Source organism: Emys orbicularis, chromosome 3, assembly GCF_028017835.1.
Source record: "Emys orbicularis isolate rEmyOrb1 chromosome 3, rEmyOrb1.hap1, whole genome shotgun sequence".
Lineage (NCBI taxonomy): Eukaryota > Metazoa > Chordata > Testudines > Emydidae > Emys > Emys orbicularis.
The window spans coordinates 153,910,077-153,930,816 of NC_088685.1; the positions used below are offsets into that span (position 1 = coordinate 153,910,077).

The following is a 20,740-nucleotide window of genomic DNA, read 5'->3' on the forward strand; positions in this document are numbered from 1 at the left end:
GGGTAGCACTCAATATGAACCTCCAGGTTGAGGAGGTGGTGGAGGTAGAGGACCCGGTGGTAGACATTCTGTCGGCGGAGACACCATCCAGAGAGGCCCTCCCTGTCATACGGACGATACAGGCCAATGCCAAGACAATCTGGCAATCGCCAGCCTCTATTCCACCTATGGCCAAAGGGGTGGAAAGAAAATACTTTGTTCCCTCAAATGAATATGGGTACCTGTACACTCACCCCCAGCCGTGCTCCCTTGTCATGGCTTCGGTCAACGAGAAGGAACGGGACGGTCAGCAGGCCCCTGCGCCTAAATCTAAGGACACTAGACGCCTAGACTTGTTTGGGCGTAAGGTGTACTCGGCCAGAGGCTTGCAGCTCAGGGTGGCTAACCAGCAGGCACTCCTGAGCCGATATGACTATAATTCGTGGCTCTCTATGTCTAAATTCAAAGAGTTGGTCCCACAGGAGTCCAGAGAGGAGTTTGGGGCTCTAGTAGAGGAGGGCAAGAAGGTGGCCAGAACCTCCCTACAGGCCTCTCTGGATGTGGCGGACTCGGCAGCTAGGACCCTAGCCTCGGGCATAGCCATGCACCGCATCTCATGGCTGCAGGTCTCTGGCTTACCACCAGAGTTACAACAGACCCTCCAGGACCTACCCTTCGAGGGCCAGGGCCTGTTCTCTGAAAAGACAGACTCAAGACTGCAGAGTCTGAAGGACAACCAGGCCATCATGCGTTCGCTGGGCATGCATACGCCGGTAACACAGAGAAGGCCCTTCAGACCGCAGCCTCAGAGACCCTACCCGCCCCCTCGGCCAAGACAGGACTTCTTTAGAAGACGCGGCCGAGGTGGTAAAAGAAAGCAGACTGGGCACCAAGCCAGTCAAGGCCAAGGCCCCCCCAAACCATCAGAAGGGCCTAAGCAGAACTTTTGAAGGTGCGCCTGAGGACGGAGCACCAGTCTCCACTCAGGATCCTTCCCCTCCTTTCCAAAACTGTCTCTCCCACTTCCTCCGTGCGTGGTCTCGCATAACATCAGACCATTGGGACCTGCGCACGGTGGAAAGGGGATACTCCCTCCAATTTGCTCCCCCCCCCACCCTCCTTCCCGTCTGGCTGTTGTGGCTGCTTCCCTTTGTCGATAACGGATCCAAGTGTTCCCGTATCTCGATGACTGGCTCATTTGGGGTCGCTCCAGGGATCAAGTGCAGTCTCATGTTCAGATCACCATGAACATGTTCAATCAACTAGGCCTCCTGCTCAATGTCGCGAAATCCACTCTGGTACCAACCCAGAGGATAGAATTCATAGGAGCAGTCTTAGACTCAAGCCTAGCCCAGGCATTTCTGCTATAGGCACGCTTCCAATCCCTGGCGAACATCGTCCACAGCCTGCAAAGCTTCCCGACCTCCACCGTGAAAACATGACCATGCCTCTTGGGGCACATGGCCTCTTGCACATATGTGACCAGGCACGCCAGGCTACAACTACGTCCACTCCAAGCCTGGCTATCAACAGTTTACTGACCAGGTCAGGACAGCTTGAACACGGTGATTACCATTCCGCCAGGGATATTAGCCTCTCTAGGCTGGTGGTTGGACCCCAAACCAGTGTGCGAAGGGGTGCCATTTCACGCCCAACAGCCCTCCGTGTCCCTAGTCAGGGATGCGCCATCCTTGGGATGGGGAGCCCACCTCGGGAACCTCTGTACACAGGGGCTATGGTCGGCAGGAGAGTTATCCCTGCACATAAATGTACGGGAACTCAGAGCAGTGCGCCTGGCATGTCAGGCATTCCGAGAGCACATTCAAGGCCGTTGTGTTGCAGTCCTCATAGACAACACAACGGCCATGTTTTACATCAACAAGCAAGGGGGAGCCCGGTCGTCCCTCCTCTGTCAGGAGGCCATTTGTCTGGGAATTCTGCATAGCCCACTCGATCCATCTGGTGGCGTCCTTTCTCCCGGGAGTCCAGAACACCTTAGGGGACCACCTTAGCAGATCATTCCTGGCTCACGAGTGGTTGGTTCGTTCGGATGTCATCCACTCCGTCTTCCGGAAGTGGGGCTTTCCCCTGATAGTCCTATTCGCATCTCGCGAGAATTGGAAATGCCAGGTGTTCTGCTCTCTCCAAGGACGCTCCCCTGGTTCCCTGTCGGATGCCTTCCTAATACAGTGGAAGTCTCACCTGTGCTATGCCTTTCCTCCATTCCTGCTAGTCCACAGGGTCCTGCTCAAACTGCGCAGGGACAGAGCCCGTCTGATTCTGGTCGCCCCAGCGTGGCCCAGACAGCACTGGTATAACACTCTCCTGGAGCTGTCAGTGGACACTCCAATTCCACTCCCGCTGTGGCCAGACCTGATCACTCAAGACCATGGACGGCTGTCACCCCGACCTGCAATCTCTCTACCTCACAGCGTGGATGCTGCATGACTAACTCAATCTGAGCTGTGCTGCTCTCGCTTGGTACAACAGGTCCTTTTGGGTAGCAGGAAACCCTCTACCAGGTCCACGTACCTAGCCAAGTGGAAGCATTTTTCCTGCTGGTGCGCTCAGAGTCATACGGCCCCTCTACAGGCGTCAGTGCCTATCATCTTGGCCTACCTCCTGTCCTTAAAGCAGCAGGGCTTGGCAATATCATCCATCAGGGTGCACCTGGCAGCTATTTCAGCTTTCCACCTGGGAGAAATGGGCATTCTATCTTCTCCAATCCCATGGTCACTAGATTTCTCAGGGGGTTGGAGTGTCTGTTCCCACGAATTAGACAACCAGCCCCTATGTGGGATCTTAACCTGGTCCTCTCCAGGCTCATGGGTGCCCCGTTCGAGCCGATGGCTACCTGCTCGCTCCTGTACCTTTCCTGGAAGACAGCCTTCCTCACTGCTATCACCTCGGCGAGGCGTGTGTCTGAGCTCAGGGCACTCACATCGGAACCACCGTATACGGTGTTTTATAAGGACAAGGTACAGCTGCGACCACACCCCACCTTCCTTCCTAAGGTGGTGTCTGTCTTCCATGTCAACCAAGACATCTTCCTTCCGGTCTTCTATCCGAAGCCGCACGCTTCTTGACGAGAACAACAGCTTCACTCCCTAGATGTTCGCAGGGCCCTCGCCTTTTACATCGAGTGAACAAAACCTTTTAGGAAGACGACCCAGCTGTTCGTAGCTGTGGCAGACCAGATGAAGGGCCTCCCGGACTCCACCCAGTGCATCTCGTCCTGGATCACATCATGCATCCGTGCGTGCTATGCCTTGGCTGGTGTCCCAACTACACACCTTACTGCCCACTCCACTCGGGCTCAAGCTTCGTCCTCCGCCTTCCTGGCTCATGTACCCATACAGGAGATCTGTAGGGCAGCGACTTGGTCATCGGTACATACCTTTGCTTCCCATTATGCCATAGTGCAGCAGTCCAGAGATGATGCTGCATTTGGTTCAGCGGTCCTTCGTTCCGCGACATCTCACTCCGACCTCACCGCCTAGGTAAGGCTTGGGAGTCTCCTAATTGGAATTGATATGAGCAAGCACTTGAAGAAGAAAAGACGGTTACTCACCTTTGTAACTGTTGTTCTTCGAGATGTGTTGCTCATATCCATTCCAAACCCTCCCTCCTTCCCCTCTGTCGGAGTAGCCGGCAAGAAGGAACTGAGGGGGCGCTGGGTCAGCAGGGGCATATATCCGGCGCCATAAGGGCGCCACTCCACCGAGTGTTGCTAGGGTAAAAATCTTCCGACGATCGTGCACGCGGTGCGCGCACACCTAATTGGAATGGATATGAGCAACACATCTCGAAGAACAACAGTTACAAAGGCGAGTAACCGTCTTTTCTGTAGTGCACTTTGATGTACTATCATTTCAAACAGCAGTACATCAAAGCACGCTATACAGAAGTTTTAGTGTGCAATAGCTGTTTCTACACAGGACATTACTGTGTGGCAAGCTAGTGCTCTGTAGATTAACACCCTGGCTTGCTGCACAGTAACATTGCATGTAGACAAGCCCTTGAGTTTTGCATAACAGCTGAGAGTGCTGTCTCTTGATTGTACTATTCTAAATATTTCTTGCTGCAGATAGCAAGATAAGCTGTCATTTGTTTATTTTTATGAAATTATTTCTGTAACAAAAAGGAACTTTAAAAAAAATTCTAGACTTTGTCCATATATTGTGTCTACAATATTTGTGATATTGTACATACAAATTGAGTAGTTGCATGCACAAGTGGTTAAATACATTTATGCTAATTAGTCACATTAGAATGTGCAGTTACTTGATTTGTGTGGACAGTTATAATTTTGCCTGCAAATTTGGTTGCTAGTTGCACATCTAAACTTCTTGAAAATCTTGCTTTGCATGTAATTAGGAGAAACTATTGTGTTCAAATTCCCATTGACAACAGTAATATGAGCCATATTTATTCCCTTATAAATACATAATATGTCTGTTGAATATACAGTTTCAAGTGCTTCATTAGACTTTTAATATTTATAGAAAATTACGCTCATATTGAGAAATAATTAAATATTGAAGGCATACCAACTGAATAAATAGGAATACAATGTGTATATTTGTATATTAAAATAGTGCTTCATTACATCTTTCAGGAATTTTTCTCAATATCACTTTGAATTAATCATTTTAATTTCACTTGTTCTTAGTTGAAGAAGCTAACATATATACATTCATTAACAACATGCTGTTCCATCTATTGTAGAATGTAGGACTATTTCTATGGGTCAGGGACAAGAAGTTCATGCACGCAAGCTAACTCAGACGTCAATGCAGCAGGTATGAAAGAACACTGAAATGCCAGTTAAGGTTCTGTGTTGGTTTTTTATGCCCTTTATACCCATACCCTTGTATCCTAGAGCTAGAGTTTCTGTGTAAAATTGACTCTGGGTTTTATATGCTCATCTCAAGGTCAGAAATATAAAAAGTCCCACATCAGTTTACTGTATTTATATCCAGTGCTGAAAACGCAATGCAGCACTAGATACAGAAAATCAGCAATAGCAATAGAAAACTTCTGAAAATCAACCCGATTTTATCTAGGGAAGGGACCATCTTTTTTGTGTGTCTTTGTATAGTGCCTAGCACAGTGAAGTCCTGGTCCATGACTAGGGGTCCTAGATGCTACAGTAATACAAATAATAAATACATAATAATAATTTAGAAGAGTGACAGAGTTTAATTAAGCATCTTCCTCCCAAACTAGTAGAGACTGTTTAAAAGAAAAGAAATATATATAATTATTTTCACTGTATTTCAGTTGACCAAAATATATGAAATGGTTATAGAAATATTTTAATTAAATTTATTTATCAAATGTTCATTTGTATGTAAATGAACTAACACAAAATAGCAACTATAATATAATAAATTGCAATAAAACCCATGTAGGTCACTGGAATTAATTTAATAGTCTCCAATATTTGTATTGGGCTTCTTTTTCATCTTAACAATAACACAGGTGAGGCTGAAAAGACTGATTATTTTAATTCACAAATAGAAGAAATTCACTCCAGTGTAGATGGCCAACCCTCAAAATACAGCATATGTGGTACTTAAGGGATCCATAGGATTTGGGCAACCTTCTGCACAAGGCTGAATTTCACTCAAATGTGCTTATTGGAGATTAACTGTAGGTTACACTGGTCTACAATTTTTGAGAAGTCGTCTGCTTCAGAGATAAAATGTGCTATTTATTATGTATTTTGATGTGCTGAATTCAAATATGACAATTAAAACAACTGATTGGCTACTGTTTCTAAGATATTTAAGTTTTTACATTTTATGTCTATGTATATTGTGTAGATAGTAGAGTTTTAATCATAAATTGTAAACCTAGGTCTTTTCATGTGTTTATGGTTGCTTTACATGATAATATTTCACCTGTCCTGTTTATGTAACACTTTAAAAATCAGCAAAAGGGTTATATAAATAAAATTTATTATGAAAGAAAAGGCAAAAAACTATTATGTACATAGTTTAGTCCTATTCAGTGTCTACTCGGCGCTTCTTGGCTTGTCTCTTGTATTCATTAAATGGAGCATCTCTTGTCACTGTTCAGCAATAGTCTGCAAGCACTGATGGGCTCCATTTGCCCTGATAGCGTTTCTCCATTGTTGCAATGTCCTGGTGAAATCGCTCGCTGTGCTCGTTGCTCACTGCTCCGCAGTTCGGTGGAAAAAAATCTAGATGAGAGTGCAAAAAATGTAACTTTAGTGACATGTTGCAACCAAGGCTTTTGTATGCCTTGAGGAGGTTTTCCACCAACAACCTGTAGTTGTCTGCCTTGTTGTTTCCGAGAAAATTTATTGCCACTAACTGGAAGGCTTTCCATGCCGTCTTTTCCTTGCCACGCAGTGCATGGTCAAATGCATCATCTCGAAGAAGTTCACGAATCTGAGGACCAACAAAGACACCTTCCTTTATCTTAGCTTCACTTAACCTTGGAAATTTTCCACGGAGGTACTTGAAAGCTGCTTGTGTTTTGTCAATGGCCTTGACAAAGTTCTTCATCAGACCCAGCTTGATGGGTAAGGGTGGTAACAAAATCTTCCTTGATTCAACAAGTGGTGGATGCTGAACACTTTTCCTCCCAGGCTCCAATGACTGTCGGAGTGGCCAATCTTTCTTGATGTAGTGGGAATCTCTTGCACGACTATCCCATTCGCAGAGAAAACAGCAGTACTTTGTGTATCCAGTCTGCAGACCAAGCAAGAGAGCAACAACCTTCAAATCGCCACAAAGCTGCCACTGATGTTGGTCATAGTTTATGCACCTCAAAAGTTGTTTCATGTTGTCATAGGTTTCCTTCATATGGACTGCATGACCAACTGGAATTGATGGCAAAACATTGCCATTATGCAGTAAAACAGCTTTAAGACTCGTCTTCGATGAATCAATGAACAGTCTCCACTCATCTGGATCGTGAACGATGTTGAGGGCTGCCATCACACCATCAATGTTGTTGCAGGCTACAAGATCACCTTCCATGAAGAAGAATGGGACAAGATCCTTTTGACGGTCACGGAACATGGAAACCCTAACATCGCCTGCCAGGAGATTCCACTGCTGTAGTCTGGAGCCCAACAGCTCTGCCTTACTCTTGGGTAGTTCCAAATCCCTGACAAGATCATTCAGTTCACCTTGTGTTATGAGGTGTGGTTCAGAGGAGGAGGATGGGAGAAAATGTGGGTCCTGTGACATTGATGGTTCAGGACCAGAAGTTTCATCCTCTTCCTCTTCCTCGTCTGACTCAAGTGAGAATGATTCTGGTGCCTCAGGAACCGGCAGTCCTTCTCCGTGGGGTACTGGGCGTATAGCTGATGGAATGTTTGGATAATGCACAGTCCACTTTTTCTTCTTTGAAACACCTTTCCCAACTGGAGGCACCATGCAGTTTTCAATTCCTGAAAGATGTAATGAAGCACTATTTTAATATACAAATATACAAATATGCAGAAGTAACAATTGCTGGTATGATCTGTTGGCTCTCTCCAAATCATTGGCACTGCAAAAGGCATAGATTTCCTTTTCCTGTTTAACCACTGGCGAAGATTTGTTGCACAAGTGTTGCAGCATATGTGTGGGGCCCACCTCTTGTCCTGATCTCCAATTTTGCAGCCAAAATAAAGGTGATAGGCTTTCTTAACCATAGTGGTTATACTGCGCTTTTGTGATGCAAAAGTCACTTCACCACAAACATAGCAGAAGTTATCTGCACTGTTCACACAAGTACGAGGCATCTCTGCTCACTTTGGCTAAACAGAAATGTGTCCCTTTGCAAAATCAAACACTGACAAATAAGAGAGCACGACACTGTATGATTTCTAGAGCTGATATAGGGCAATTTGTTCAGCAGAGTGATGTAAGCTTTGTTATGATTGCATCATCCACGACTTCTAGGAATAACATGATGCAATTCATATCATGTATGACGCAATACCAGCTTCAGATTGCATCATTCATTGTTTTGCCTAAAAAGCAAGTACTGTCCAAACCCAGTCATAGATTTATTCATAGATCCAGTCAAAGATGTATTTTAGTCATTTCTGGTTTAGATTGAGATCCCTTCCCTTTATAACTCACTTATCCTCCGCCATTCCCAAGTCAAGGGTCGTATATACTGACCCAATAGCATATCTTGAAAACTAGAGCCAATCAAGAATTTTAAGCATCATTTTCGTTCTCAGTGACCCAGAATTAGTAAAGTTTGACTACATTTATTTCAGAAGCATTTTGGCTGTAGAGCAGTGTTTATCAATGAAAAGGTTTAATCTTCCCTCATCCTCTCTACAGTGACATTAGACTCTTTAAGTTACAAATAATTAAAAAGAAAAGATGTGTGTGTTGGGTTTCAACTGGAATATTTTCACTCTTTGGAGACTTTTTGAACTGATAATGCAGTTGAGTCAATAGAAGTTTTCCTGGGTTAAGGAATGCCGGGTTTGGCTTTCTGTTATTTACTTTTGCCACTTGATGGCACTGCTACTTTACTTTCATATTGTGTCCAGTTATTTCGTTTTCTGTCTGAACTATACCGTATGAAAATAACTTCAAATTTATTTTTGCTAGCTGTTACATCTATGTCAATATCCAAATGAAATGATACTATGTAGCCAAAAAACATACCAAACCTCCACAGATTCAGAGTAATTAGATGCATGTGACCAAATCTGATTCTAACATAAACATGGTGTTTTTCTTTTTTTTTTAAATCACAAGATGGTTTACTGATAAAAATTATTTCATAAATTATTTTTATACAGGGGGGCTGGGTGTTACTTCAAAACTGTCACCTAGGCCTGGATTTCATGGATGAACTACTGGAAACAATTGTTACTGCAGAGATTCCTGATGAGACCTTTCGAGTTTGGATAACCACTGAGCCACATGACAAGTTCCCAATTACACTGCTACAGGTTTGTTCAAATACTTAGTCAGACCTAATATCATTAAGTGAATTTAGATAAATTAGGTATATGAAAATGAAATAATTAGTAAAACAAAGTTTGAAGCTAAAAATATGGCACTGGAATGGAAGTTACATTGCAAAATCTGAAGCATTCTCAAAAGTCACATGTTAACATTTTAAAAATACTGTATATCCTAGGACTTTAATTTACTGGTTCCAATATACATGAGTTTTGTGTAGTTTCTGATCAGCTGTATTTCAGCTACACATCTCTTGATTGTATGACTCGTAAATTTACAAATTGCAATATTTTAGATCAGAGGTGGGCAAACTACAGCCCCGGGGCCACATCTGGCCCTCCAGATGTTTTAATCCAGCCCTCGAGTTCCCGCCGGGAAGGGGGGTCTGGGGCTTGCCCTGCTCCAGCGCTCCAGCCAGAGAGTGGGATCGGGGTCTTGCCCCACTCTGCACAGCTCCCAGAAGCAGCGGCATGTCCCCCCGCTGGCTCCTATGCATAGGGGCAGCCAGGGGGCTCCACACACTGCCCCCACCCCAAGTGCCGCCCCCGCAGCTCCCATTGGCCAGGAACCACAGCCAATGGGAGCTGCAGGGGCGGCGCCTGCGCACAGGGAAGCACTCAGAGCCGCCTGGCCACACCTCCTCGTAGGAGCCGGAGAGGGGACATGCCGCTGTTTCTGGGATCTGCTTGAGGTAAGCACCACCCGGAGTCTGCCCCCCGACCTTCTCCTGTGCCCCACCCCCCTGCCCCAGCCCTGATCCCCCTCCCGCCCTCCGAACCCCTTGGTCCCAGCCCGGAGCACCCTTCTGCACCCCCAACTCCTCATCCCCAGCCCCACCCCAGAGCCCACACCCCCAGCCAGAGCCCTCACGGCCTCCTGCACCCTAACCCCCAATTTTGTGAGCATTCATGGCCCGCCATACAATTTCCATACCCAGATGTGGCCCTCAGGCTAAAAAGTTTGCTCACCCCTGTTGTAGATAGACCCTTGTTTTATTTTAAGAAAGTAAATCTAATTGTTTCACCATTTTTACATGACAGATTTCTATAAAGTTCACAAATGAACCTCCCCAGGGTGTACGTGCAGGTTTGAAAAGAACATTTTCAGGAATTAATCAAGACCTGCTAGATGTCAGCAATATGCCTATGTGGAAACCTCTGCTTTACACTGTAGCTTTCCTACATTCCACTGTCCAGGTATTTCATATAGGTTTTGCATCCAACTTCATGTTAAGTGGAGTCTTTTTCACTGGGGTTCCTGATAAAAGTAGATATTTGTATCTTTATTGTAATATGAAAGTCTCTTATTTCATGTTCCATGTGCATTATATTGCAGGATTGGGGACTCCTTTTCAGATGTACCTTACTGATTTAGTCTCTTTTAAGTTACAGGCAAATTTTATATTCTGAGACTTTAGAACCTTTTTGCTTTTATTAATGTCAATGGACATTTTCCTCCGCTGACTTCAGTGTGAGTAAGACTCGGCCAACATTATGTAATTTAAAGATATAGTAGTCATGAAATTTATATACTAACGTTTTTCACTTTCTGAATATAGATCCTTTTATCCACAGATCTCAAAGCACTTTACAAACATTAATTAAACCTTCAGGCCTCTTCTGAGGACTTGTCTACACTTACAGTGCTGCAGCGGCGCAGCTGCTCTGGTGCAGCTGCACCTCTATTGCGTTTAGTGAAGACTCTGCCTATCTCCCATTAGCGTAGGTACTCCACCTCCCTGATAGGCGGTAGCTATGTTGAAGGGAGAAGCCCTCCCATGGACATAGTGCTGTCTACACTGGGAGTTCTGTCGGTATAACTGCATCCTTCAGGGTTGTGGATTTTCCACACCCATGAAAGACATAGTTATACCCAACATAAGTTTGTAGTGTAGAATACAGCTAAGCTGCTGATATTCTTGCCAGGGCCGGCTCCAGGGTTTTGGCCGCCCCAAGCAGCCAAAAAAAAAAAAAGCCACGATCGCGATCGCGATCTGGATCTGCAGCGGCAATTCGGCGGGAGGTCCTTCGCTCCCAGGCAGAGTGAGGGACCGTCCACTGAATTGCCGCCGAATACCTGGACATGCCGCCCCTCTCCGGAGCTGCCGCCCCAAGCACCTGCTTGACAAGCTGGTGCCTGGAGCCGGCCCTGATTCTTGCTGTGGCACATGGCCTCAGTTTGTAAAGGTCCCCCACAGGGAGGCACGTTTATGCACGTATTTGCTCCTCACTCCTCTTCTAGCTCATATGAATAGTAAATGAGCAAGCTATGCTGCATGCTGCCTCATGGAGAGACTGTACTTGTAGTGCTGGAGTATCCCAGGCCTATTCGGCCAGCAGGAACATTTTGGTAATACTGTAGCTATTCATCCATCCAGATGAGGTATTTAAAGAGTATCAGTCACCGTACTTATATAGGCACTGGTCTGCATTTAAACTCACCATCTCCTGATCCCCGCCCCCCGGTGACAAAGGTTCCATAGATAAGTATACTGTACTCAGTAATTCAGGGAAGTTTACAAAGAACCATTATACTCATTCATAAAGTATTACGGGTTAATACTGTCTTATTTCCTCATACTAAATAATATCTGACTTAAGAAGACTAGAAAGAAAATTGTTTGCATCCCCAGTTATTCATTGAGATTATTTGCTTATTTCACAGTTTCAGTGGTATCTAACTGTTCTTTTAGTCCTTAATTCAAACACCTGTCCCTGCAACCTAAAACACAGGGCAAATTCTGCTCTAAGTTACACTGCATAAATCTAGTCAATGGAGTCAATTTAGTAAGGAAAACCTACTTTATGGCAAACAAGTGGCTCATTGTCTAGAGAGGTATGATCCTTGCTTGAAGTGACATGTCTCATGTTCTGTCCTGGTCAAACCCTTAATGTGATTTGTGATGAGCAATGGATTCCAACTTGGTGGCTACAAGTAAGCGGTTACACCTATGAATAGACATCACTCATCTTAAATTTATATATTATCCTACTCACACTTGCAGGTGAGCAGCTATTGGGAGAAACATTAGAGAAATTACTAGCTGAGATTGCAGAGAGGCCTCAGTACTCACTGTCGAAGCTAGTGCAGCAATCCATTGGTTGCTACCGACACCCAAGGAATTCAAGAAGGGACTGTTACCCTGGCAGAGGGAAAAATCTGGAGCAGATGCTTCCAAAGAAACATAAGTATATTTTCCACCAAACCAAAAAAAATCCTCAGCATGACAAAGACAAAGAGCATTTGTGTAGAAGAGCACCCTACTGCTGTGTAAGAGTCTGCCTTCTGACCCACTCTTTGCACCAAGAAACTTAAGTGGCTGGTGGTTGTCACAGCAAGGCACTGATTTCATGTTACACATCTACACCCATGCATAGATAACATGCCAATCAGTACGCTGTCCAGAGAAACAGACATCTTCGTAAACAGCTGCTGGAAAGGATTCATAGCCACCACTTCTTCAAAATCAAGAGTTTTTTATTCCAATATGAAGAATTGTTCACCCAGATATCAAAATAGGCATAGATCTGGCTGTAATTTTACCATTATGATAAAGATTTGTAAAGATCAAAACCTTCATTGCATCAATCATTTCCTGAGAGGACGTCACTAGCCGATTATTTCCAGTGGCTAGGATTGCTGGTGCCATGCTTCAGCTTCATCTGCTCCAAGTGGGTTTCTCAAAATGCACCTGCTGAAATTACTTCTGAGGACGTAGAACCATGAACTTGATGCAATGCAAAATTATGTGTCATTCTTGGATAACATCCAATGCCTCTTTTTAGGTAGGTGAGTTAAAAAAAATCCAACTTTGACTCTAGATCCTTGCATACTCACTGTGGAAGCAAGCATCCGTGGAAGACAAATTTCCAAAATCTCATTGTACACATCCTTTCAGTTCATTTCAACACCTCTGTCAGGGTGTATCTTAAGGGAGCAGAGGGAGAAAGCAAAATCCACAAACATGGCCATATGGGTTTGGACCAATGGTTCCACTGAGTCCAGTATCCTCTCTGTGACAGTAACCAGTACCATCTGCATCAATGGAAAGTGCAAGAAACCATGTATTGAGCAATTATGGTACTTGCAGAGGCATGAGTGTTTATATCCCTTCTGAAACCAGGGTGTAACCAGAGGTCAAATCTTCTCATGGCAGTGGAAATAATTTCCTGGATACAGAAGAATTTACAGCCTTTCAAGACAGCTCATCGAAAGGACACAGAAGAGAGTAAACGGGAGAGTTTGTGGTCCTCCTCCTAATCCTTCACTGCCCAGAAGGCCTTTAGTACTTGTTAGATAGCCAAAGATGCCACATTATCTGCAGAAAACACCAGACCTCTTGGAGCATGGACTCCTTCATCAGACCGGGAACACCTACAGTTAACAGCATGGATTCTCCGTTAACCTCTGATACAGTTTGGAATCCAGACAGAATTCAACCAGGAAATTTCATTTACTGATCTGATCAAATTTACATTTCTAGTGTGAATGGAAACAGAAAGGTCTTTGGGGCAGAGACTGCCTCTTTGTGCTGTGCCCAGCACAATGGGGACCTGACCTCTAGATACTATTGTGATAGAAATATTATAATAATCCCAAAGGTCTGGTAATCTCAGCTACACTAAAGTTCTACAGGAGGTTTGGCTGGAATCCTGTAACCAAGCACTGTAGAAATGTGGGTACCAGCCATAGCAGCATTTTGTAGCCAGGCAAATTGGATCCTCTATATAAGTGTCATGTGTTAAGTTTAATCACATCGACCAATTAGACAACCCTGTGGCTGGCCTTTCTGGTTACCATGACTTCCGAAAGGCAAGTTTTGGAATTAGTTCCTATGTCCATACAACCATCAACACTGCCTTTGTCATGTGGAAAAGGTTATTCTTGTAGCTCCAGAAACCTTTCAGTTCAAGATAAGTTCCTCTTTCTGCAATTCCTGGGAAATAGTTCTCCCATCATTGCTTTCTAACTCTTGGAAGGTTGTGGCATAAGTGGGCATTCCTAGAGCTCTAAAGATATATCTTAAGCATATGGAGTACATATGTTCATCTCATTCCAAAATGGCATGGTCTTAGGGCCTCAAGATTGCTGCAGGCAAGATGTAAAAACTCAGCACCAGTTGGCATGCCAGGCATCTGGGAAACTATTCACAGAGGCACTAGTGGGAAAGTGTATGAGCCTCATCTGAGGAATACTTGCAAAGTAAGTTTCCATTCCTCTGCAATGGCATCCTTTGGTAGGAAAATGCTACTGGGTTGGTTACCACGTAGTGTCTTAGTTTATAAAGCTCTTGTTTTATATGGGAGAAACTTCCATTGCTGCATATTATTCTACTATAATAATTAAACTCTGCTTATACATTTCCTCCCTACTTCTGGGATTCACTGCTCACTACTTCCCCTGAGTAATGAATGAGGAGAGAAACTATGCAACAGAATTAGAAATTCCTTAGCTGATAATTTTCTTTCTGTTAGCAGCCTCTCTTCAAATTCAGTCCACTCTGGTAGTCTTGTAAATAACATGACTATAAATTGAAAATTTTCTCTAAAGGGGTTCTTCTCTAAAGGGAGAAATTATCATAAGGGTAATTTAATACATTATATCAAGTTGTTTTAATGCTAATAATTGGTTGCTGGAGTGTTTCTATAGCTGTGGAAGAACTCTTCTGGTGGCCTGAACTGAAGAGCAGAGCTTAGTCCTGGAGCCTCCAGCACAATATTGGGCCACCTCTGAATTCCACAGGTGGGGTGCATTAGTCCATGAGTAATGAATTCAGAGAGAAATTGCTAGCAGAAAAGAAATGTCTTATTTCCCTTTAAGCTCTAAAAGTCTCAACTGTTAGAAAGAGAAAGTGCTTACTGAGCTCTGTTTAGGCTCTGCTCAAAATCAATACTCTACTTAATCTGAAATCTTGTGATTTGTAACCCTGGAATTGTCCTTTCTCTTTGCTGTAATTTTCTTCTCTGCCCCATCCTCATTCATTTACACTTTTGAGGAGTTGATTGTTTTGGAACCTGGAACTTTGCCTCTGAGGTTATGACACAATTTTCTATTCTAAACATCACTGTAGTCACATTTAGAGGTGAATCTAAATCCAAGGGAGACAAGAATTAGTTTAAATTGGTGTAATTTATACCTTCATCAAGGCCTCTCACCATGTACATTACATCAGTTTGAGCAGTGGCAATGCAAATCACTTTGCAGCGTATCTCAGCCCTGACCTCAGAGGGACCATCTCTAGGAGTGTGACAAAATCCATAATTTCCTATCTGAGATTGACAAAAATCAGCATTCTTGTTGACAATGTAGACCATAGTTTTTTGCGGGGTGAATACCTGTCCACTGTAAGCTAATCTGAGACTACCAGTTTGTTACGTAGGCTAACTTCTTTTTGTCACAAGTGATCTAAGGTCAAATTCATATTAGTGACACGAAGGTGAAAGCTTGATGTATTTTAACAAATTGCCTTTGTAATCTAATCCCCTAGGACTAGTTCTTTTATACTGACTACAATGGGCAGCTGGGCTGGCCTTAGGGAAAATGGTGCCCTGGGCGAACTTGTATTTTGGTGCCCTTTCTTTCAGTCCAGGTGCACGGAGGTTGAGTGGATAGGGGCGCAGCTCCTCTGGCAGTGATTCCTCCCCCTGCGGCTGCAATGGGAACAGGAAGCGGGGGGAGGGTAGGTTGCAGAGCTTCCTGCAGCCAGGGGAGGTTCAAAGAGGTGGGTCTTACCCAGCCCTGGGTGCAGCCCGTGCAGCGGAAGAGGAAGTCCCGTCCCTCCCCTAAGAATTCTCCCATAGCTACTTTGGCTTTGCAGTGTAAATGTGATTAAAGTGAGATAAACATTTATTTGTCGTGTGTAGCTAGCAATCAATACTAAGGCCTCCTTTTTACTCCACACTTGAATTTACAGGCAGACACATGAACCAGAAGAAAGAAAAGTCTCCTGCTACAGGGGGTCTGTGTTATTTAATGCACACTGGAACCAGTTTCTACTATGCTTCAGTGAGAAGCGGATATTGATGTATAGTTCTTTTTAGGCACGCCTACTTCTCCCTGTTCCCCCAAAATGCCAGGAAACCATCCCTGAAAAATCAGAGGAAAAATATGAAGACATTTACTGACAGCTCTGTCCTCACTGATCAGCTACAAGAAACAGAAATTCTTCTTCAAGTGATTGCACATGTCCATTCCACTTCAAGTATTTGCATGCCCAGTGCACCAGAGTTGGAGATTTTCCCCTTAGCAGTACCTGTCAAGGTGGTGCCTCATGATGCTGTGCAATGTATAAATGGCAGAACCGCCCCAACCCACTCAGTTCCTTACCACCTATAGTCGGAGGTCAGAACATGGTAGCTTGCTTTTGCTACTGTTCTCCCTTTTGGTAACATTGTTCTTCTCTTGTATATAGTTTGGGACTTGTTCATTGCTTAGTGTAAGTTTCAATTTGGGTTGTTTTTCATAATTTAGTGGACTATCAGTTCCCACTTGTTCTGGGTGCCAATGCCTGGTACCAGGGAATGCCTTGGTTTCCTAGCTTTAAGCCTTGCACTGGCTCCAGGAAATCCATGCCGGTGAGAGACCTCATTCTCAGTGTCTAAAGTGCCTTGGCGAGGGTCATGTCCAAGACTGATGCCAAATCTGTAAGCCCTGGCCTAAAAAGGCTAGGGAGCTGAGGCTATGTCACCTTCTCCAAGAGGCTGCCTTGTGTCCACCATCATAGCTTTCCTGCTCGAGGCAGGCACCGACCACTTCTGCTTCAGATAGAAGTGCCCCTCCAGGCATTGCCACTCTCTTTCCCTGGTACCAAAAAGAAATAGCAGGGTACTTTGAAGGACTCATCCTCTAAGCTATCAAGGTCCCTAGTACTGTCAACCAGTAAACAGTCTGGGAAGCAGGGTAGAGTATCTTCAGAGAAGAGCCATTCCTGGGTGCCACTGGATTTCAGGCAGGATCATCAATTCCAGCATCTGTGCCTCTTCGATTGAGACTGACTACTGCTAGCAGACCAACCCATTCTGCAGTATCAACACTTTTAATGCAACAACAGCAGCATACGGGGGACCTCTCAGTACCAACAACCCCAGAGGCATATGCTGCAGCATGGGTGCCTCTGAGTATCAGCATCTCCAGCGGTAAAAGAGACATCTCGCCTGGTACCAACAAACACTCAGTCTGCATCATATCTACATACAGGTAGAGGCCATCTTCTGGTACCATAGCCAGCTTTGGATACTCCGCACCTCCTTGCCCAGTGCCATCCAGAGGCGAACCCAGTGTGCTCCCCTTGATACTGTCATCTCTAGAGTCTCAACAGCAGTCCCCAGCACCAAACATTACTACACATCCCAGGTCAAGTGACTCAGGCTCATCTTCAGAATCAGAGATTGCTGATATGTGTCTCGGTCCTGAGATAGGAGGCATCACTTTCCATTGTTGAGGAGTTTTCACCCTTGGTATCCAGCAGAGTTTCCGAATTGGTTGAGGGACATGAAAGAGGCCTGTTCAAGGGATGCACAAAATATCCTTATGAATAGAAGAAAACCTTCTACTAGGTACACTTACTATTGAACTGGAACTTGTGGGCTCATCAAAAAGGCGTTTCACCAGTCTGGTCTTCTATACAGCATGTTCTGAACTATTTATTCCACCTGAAATAGCAACATCCTTCCATTAGTTCCATCAGTTTTCATTCATTTAGAAGCTATCTCCACTTTCCACCCTCTAATTGCTAATCACTCAGTCCTCTCCAATCCAATATCACTCAGGTTCTTGGGGAGTCTGGGGTTATTTCCCCAAGTATTGGATCCTATCTCCCCTTGGGACTTAAATCTGGTATTAACAAGGCTGATGGCTCCACCCTTTGAACCACAGGCTAACTGATAGTTGCTTCATCTTTCAATGAAAGTAGCCTTTTTGGTAGTGATCACCTCTGTGAGGAGGGGTAGAATTGTGAGCCCTGATAGCTGACCCCATTATACAGTCTTTTACAAGGACAAAGTATATTTACTCCTACATCCAAAATTTCTGAATTAAGTAGTCTCTCACTTCCACATCAATCAGGCAATATACTTACCAACTTTCTTTTCTAAGCCCCATGCTCATAAAGATGAGGAGACACGCCATACCTGGGATGTCAGGAGAGCCTTAGCTTTTTACTTGGACAGGACTAACCCATTTAGGTCATCCTCACAATTGTTCATGGCAGCCGCGGACAGGACGAAGGATATTCCCGTCTCAACTCAGAGAATTTCATCATGGATTTCCTCCTGCATATATTTGTGCTACGACGTTGCCAACGCCACTCTGACAGAGTGGTAGGACATTTGTAGAGCTGCAGTTGGTCATCAATACATACCTTTGCATCTCATTATGCCATGTCTCAGTCTAGAGATGATGCCAGGTTTGGATGTGTAGTCCTTCAATCATTGTTCAGTTAAAATCTGATCCCACCTCTGGATTGGACTGCTTGTGATGCACCTGAAGTGCATGCGCAATCTCTCAAAAGAAGAAAAAGTGGTTACTAATCTGTTCTGTACCTTTTGTTCTTCCAGGTGTGTTGCCCATGTCCATTCCATGACTCACCTTCCTTCCCCACTATATTGCAGTCTGTCCAATAAGTAGGAACTATGGAGGTCAGGGTGGCTCTGCCCTTTATACCACTGTGGAGCAGCATGAGGCAGCAGAGGGTGTGGTACTGCTAAGGAAAAACTCTCTGACTCTGGTGCACTGGGCACGCACATACATGAACTGGAATGGACATGTGCGACACATCTTGAACAACAACAGTTACAGAACAGGGTTAGTGACCATTTTTTCATATGTGTCTGAAATGTGTAGGGTCAGACTTCCAGCCAAAGACATAGCCAGCAGCAAGATCTAATAAGGCAGATAAACTTTCTTTTTATCACAAATATGCTGTCTCCCTGCAAATTTCTGACAGTATAACCTGCTGTGTCAGTTGCTTCCTCTTCCACAGCCACTGTGTGTGTCCTCTAGATTCAGTTGTTGCTTCCGCATGCTGCTACTCAGCCATCTGACAGTGTCCCTGCTTGCTTCTTTTTCTTTTTCTTTTTTTTTTTCCTTCTTAGATCTGGTATGTTTTCAGACAGTCATACCAACATTATACATCTAACATTTGCAGCTAAGGGAACTAAATATAAATATCAGAGGGACAGAAGTCAGAAGGCTTTTGGGAGGTCCTCATCCTAGTAAATCCACACTGATTTCCTGTTGCTCTCTGAACCCATTATCCTTTTTTTTTTCAGAATGGAAAAACATACCTTTAGACAAATGGATTCTGTCATTCTAACTGTTACTATATAGAATATGCCTCACTTCTCAGAAAATGTTATAAAGAAGAGTGATGCTAATGTATTTAGCATCTACAAGATATCTATGCTTTTCTTCCTTTCCCTTCAGATGAGCTGAATTAAGGTACTTTCTCTGCTGTTGTTTTTAAGTGCCCAAGCATTCAGAAGACTTCACAGAAGTCTTGACCTCAAATGGCTTAACTGGTTTTTGGAGCATAGGATATTCAAGAAGGAATTTCTTTAGTATATAAAAGAAGGTGTACAGCAAAGAAAAGTTTTAGTATCCACAGTTGTGCAATACTCATATCTCCATATAATTACTGCTACATTTGTCAGAAGTATCCAATGTTTAAGATCAACAACCAAAATTTTCAGTACACTGTCCTCCCTTTCAGCCTCAAAAATTTCCTCAAAGATTCTGATTGCAATAGTGGCTGCCCTGGGATGTTCACATTTTTCTAGATTTAGATGATTGGCTGGTGAATGATAAATCTCTTCCAAAGGTTCAGATTGTGGTTACAAATGAGTTATTGAGGTTTATCATGAATCTTCAAAAGAGTATTTTAGAACCATCTAAGATTCTAGTCTATTTGGGATCTCACCTCAATACACAGGAGAGTTATGTGAATTTGTATCAGAAGAGGCTTCAGAGGATTGTTAAGCCGGGGGTCTATGCAAGGCAGGTGGTCAGCGAATAAAAAAGACTTTATATTAGCATATTGAAAATGGAAGCTGTTTACTTGGCGTGTTTACATTTCAAGACAGACTTTTCAGAATCCAGTTCTAGTCTGTTTGGACAGTTTTGAGGTGAGGTCTTATCTCAATAACTGATGAGGGACTGAGAATGTAGCCATACTCAGAAAGATGATACCCATCTTTAAATGGACAGGAAAAGAAATGCTCAGTTCCCAGCACAATCCATATTTGAATTTTGGGAAATTCAAAATCATAGCAGGTTGGCTCAGCCACTCCAGTGTGCATTATCCCAGAAGTATTTCATTTGATTTGCATGATACATGGAGTTATAGTAATAGGCTTATTTAACACAAGCCACAACTGCAAATTACTTCTCTTCTACAGTAACAGGGATCAACTAGGAATAGACACAGTCTGTTCCTTGGAATTGCAGAGTTCTCTGTGCCTTCCCTTCTTTTCCCCCTCATTCTCAGAATGCTGTGAAAAGTATGAAGAGAAAAGGCAAAGCTGCATGGTTGCAGAGAAGCTTTCTTGTGGTCGTGACCCTACTGACCTAAGCAAAGCCCATGAACTCTACGGCTACTTGCTGCCAAAAAGTTAATTTTTCACTACCACTAGTAATCCATACACCTACCTGATTATTATTTTAACCAATTCCATTAGTGTGTTAATTCTAGGAAAATTGCTTTTGGTTCCAGTGTGCACTAACAACATTTTCTTCTAATTCATTTTACTGATGTCATTTGTCTGTCAATCACCTATAGAGAGAAGAGAAGCCGTTAGTATGGATTAGTGGTC

General features: G+C 43.9%; 1 protein-coding gene across 1 annotated transcript in view; it reads left to right on the plus strand.

Annotated features, from left to right (window-relative positions):
- The window catches only part of DNAH8 (dynein axonemal heavy chain 8), a 536,895-nt gene that overhangs the window by 488,471 nt on the left and 27,684 nt on the right, over positions 1-20,740 (plus strand). Inside the window, exons 83-85 of the mRNA XM_065401473.1 lie at positions 4,708-4,781; positions 8,768-8,920; positions 9,974-10,129. Of these exons, the coding sequence (XP_065257545.1) occupies positions 4,708-4,781; positions 8,768-8,920; positions 9,974-10,129 (383 nt within the window). The remainder of the gene's footprint in view (positions 1-4,707; positions 4,782-8,767; positions 8,921-9,973; positions 10,130-20,740) is intronic.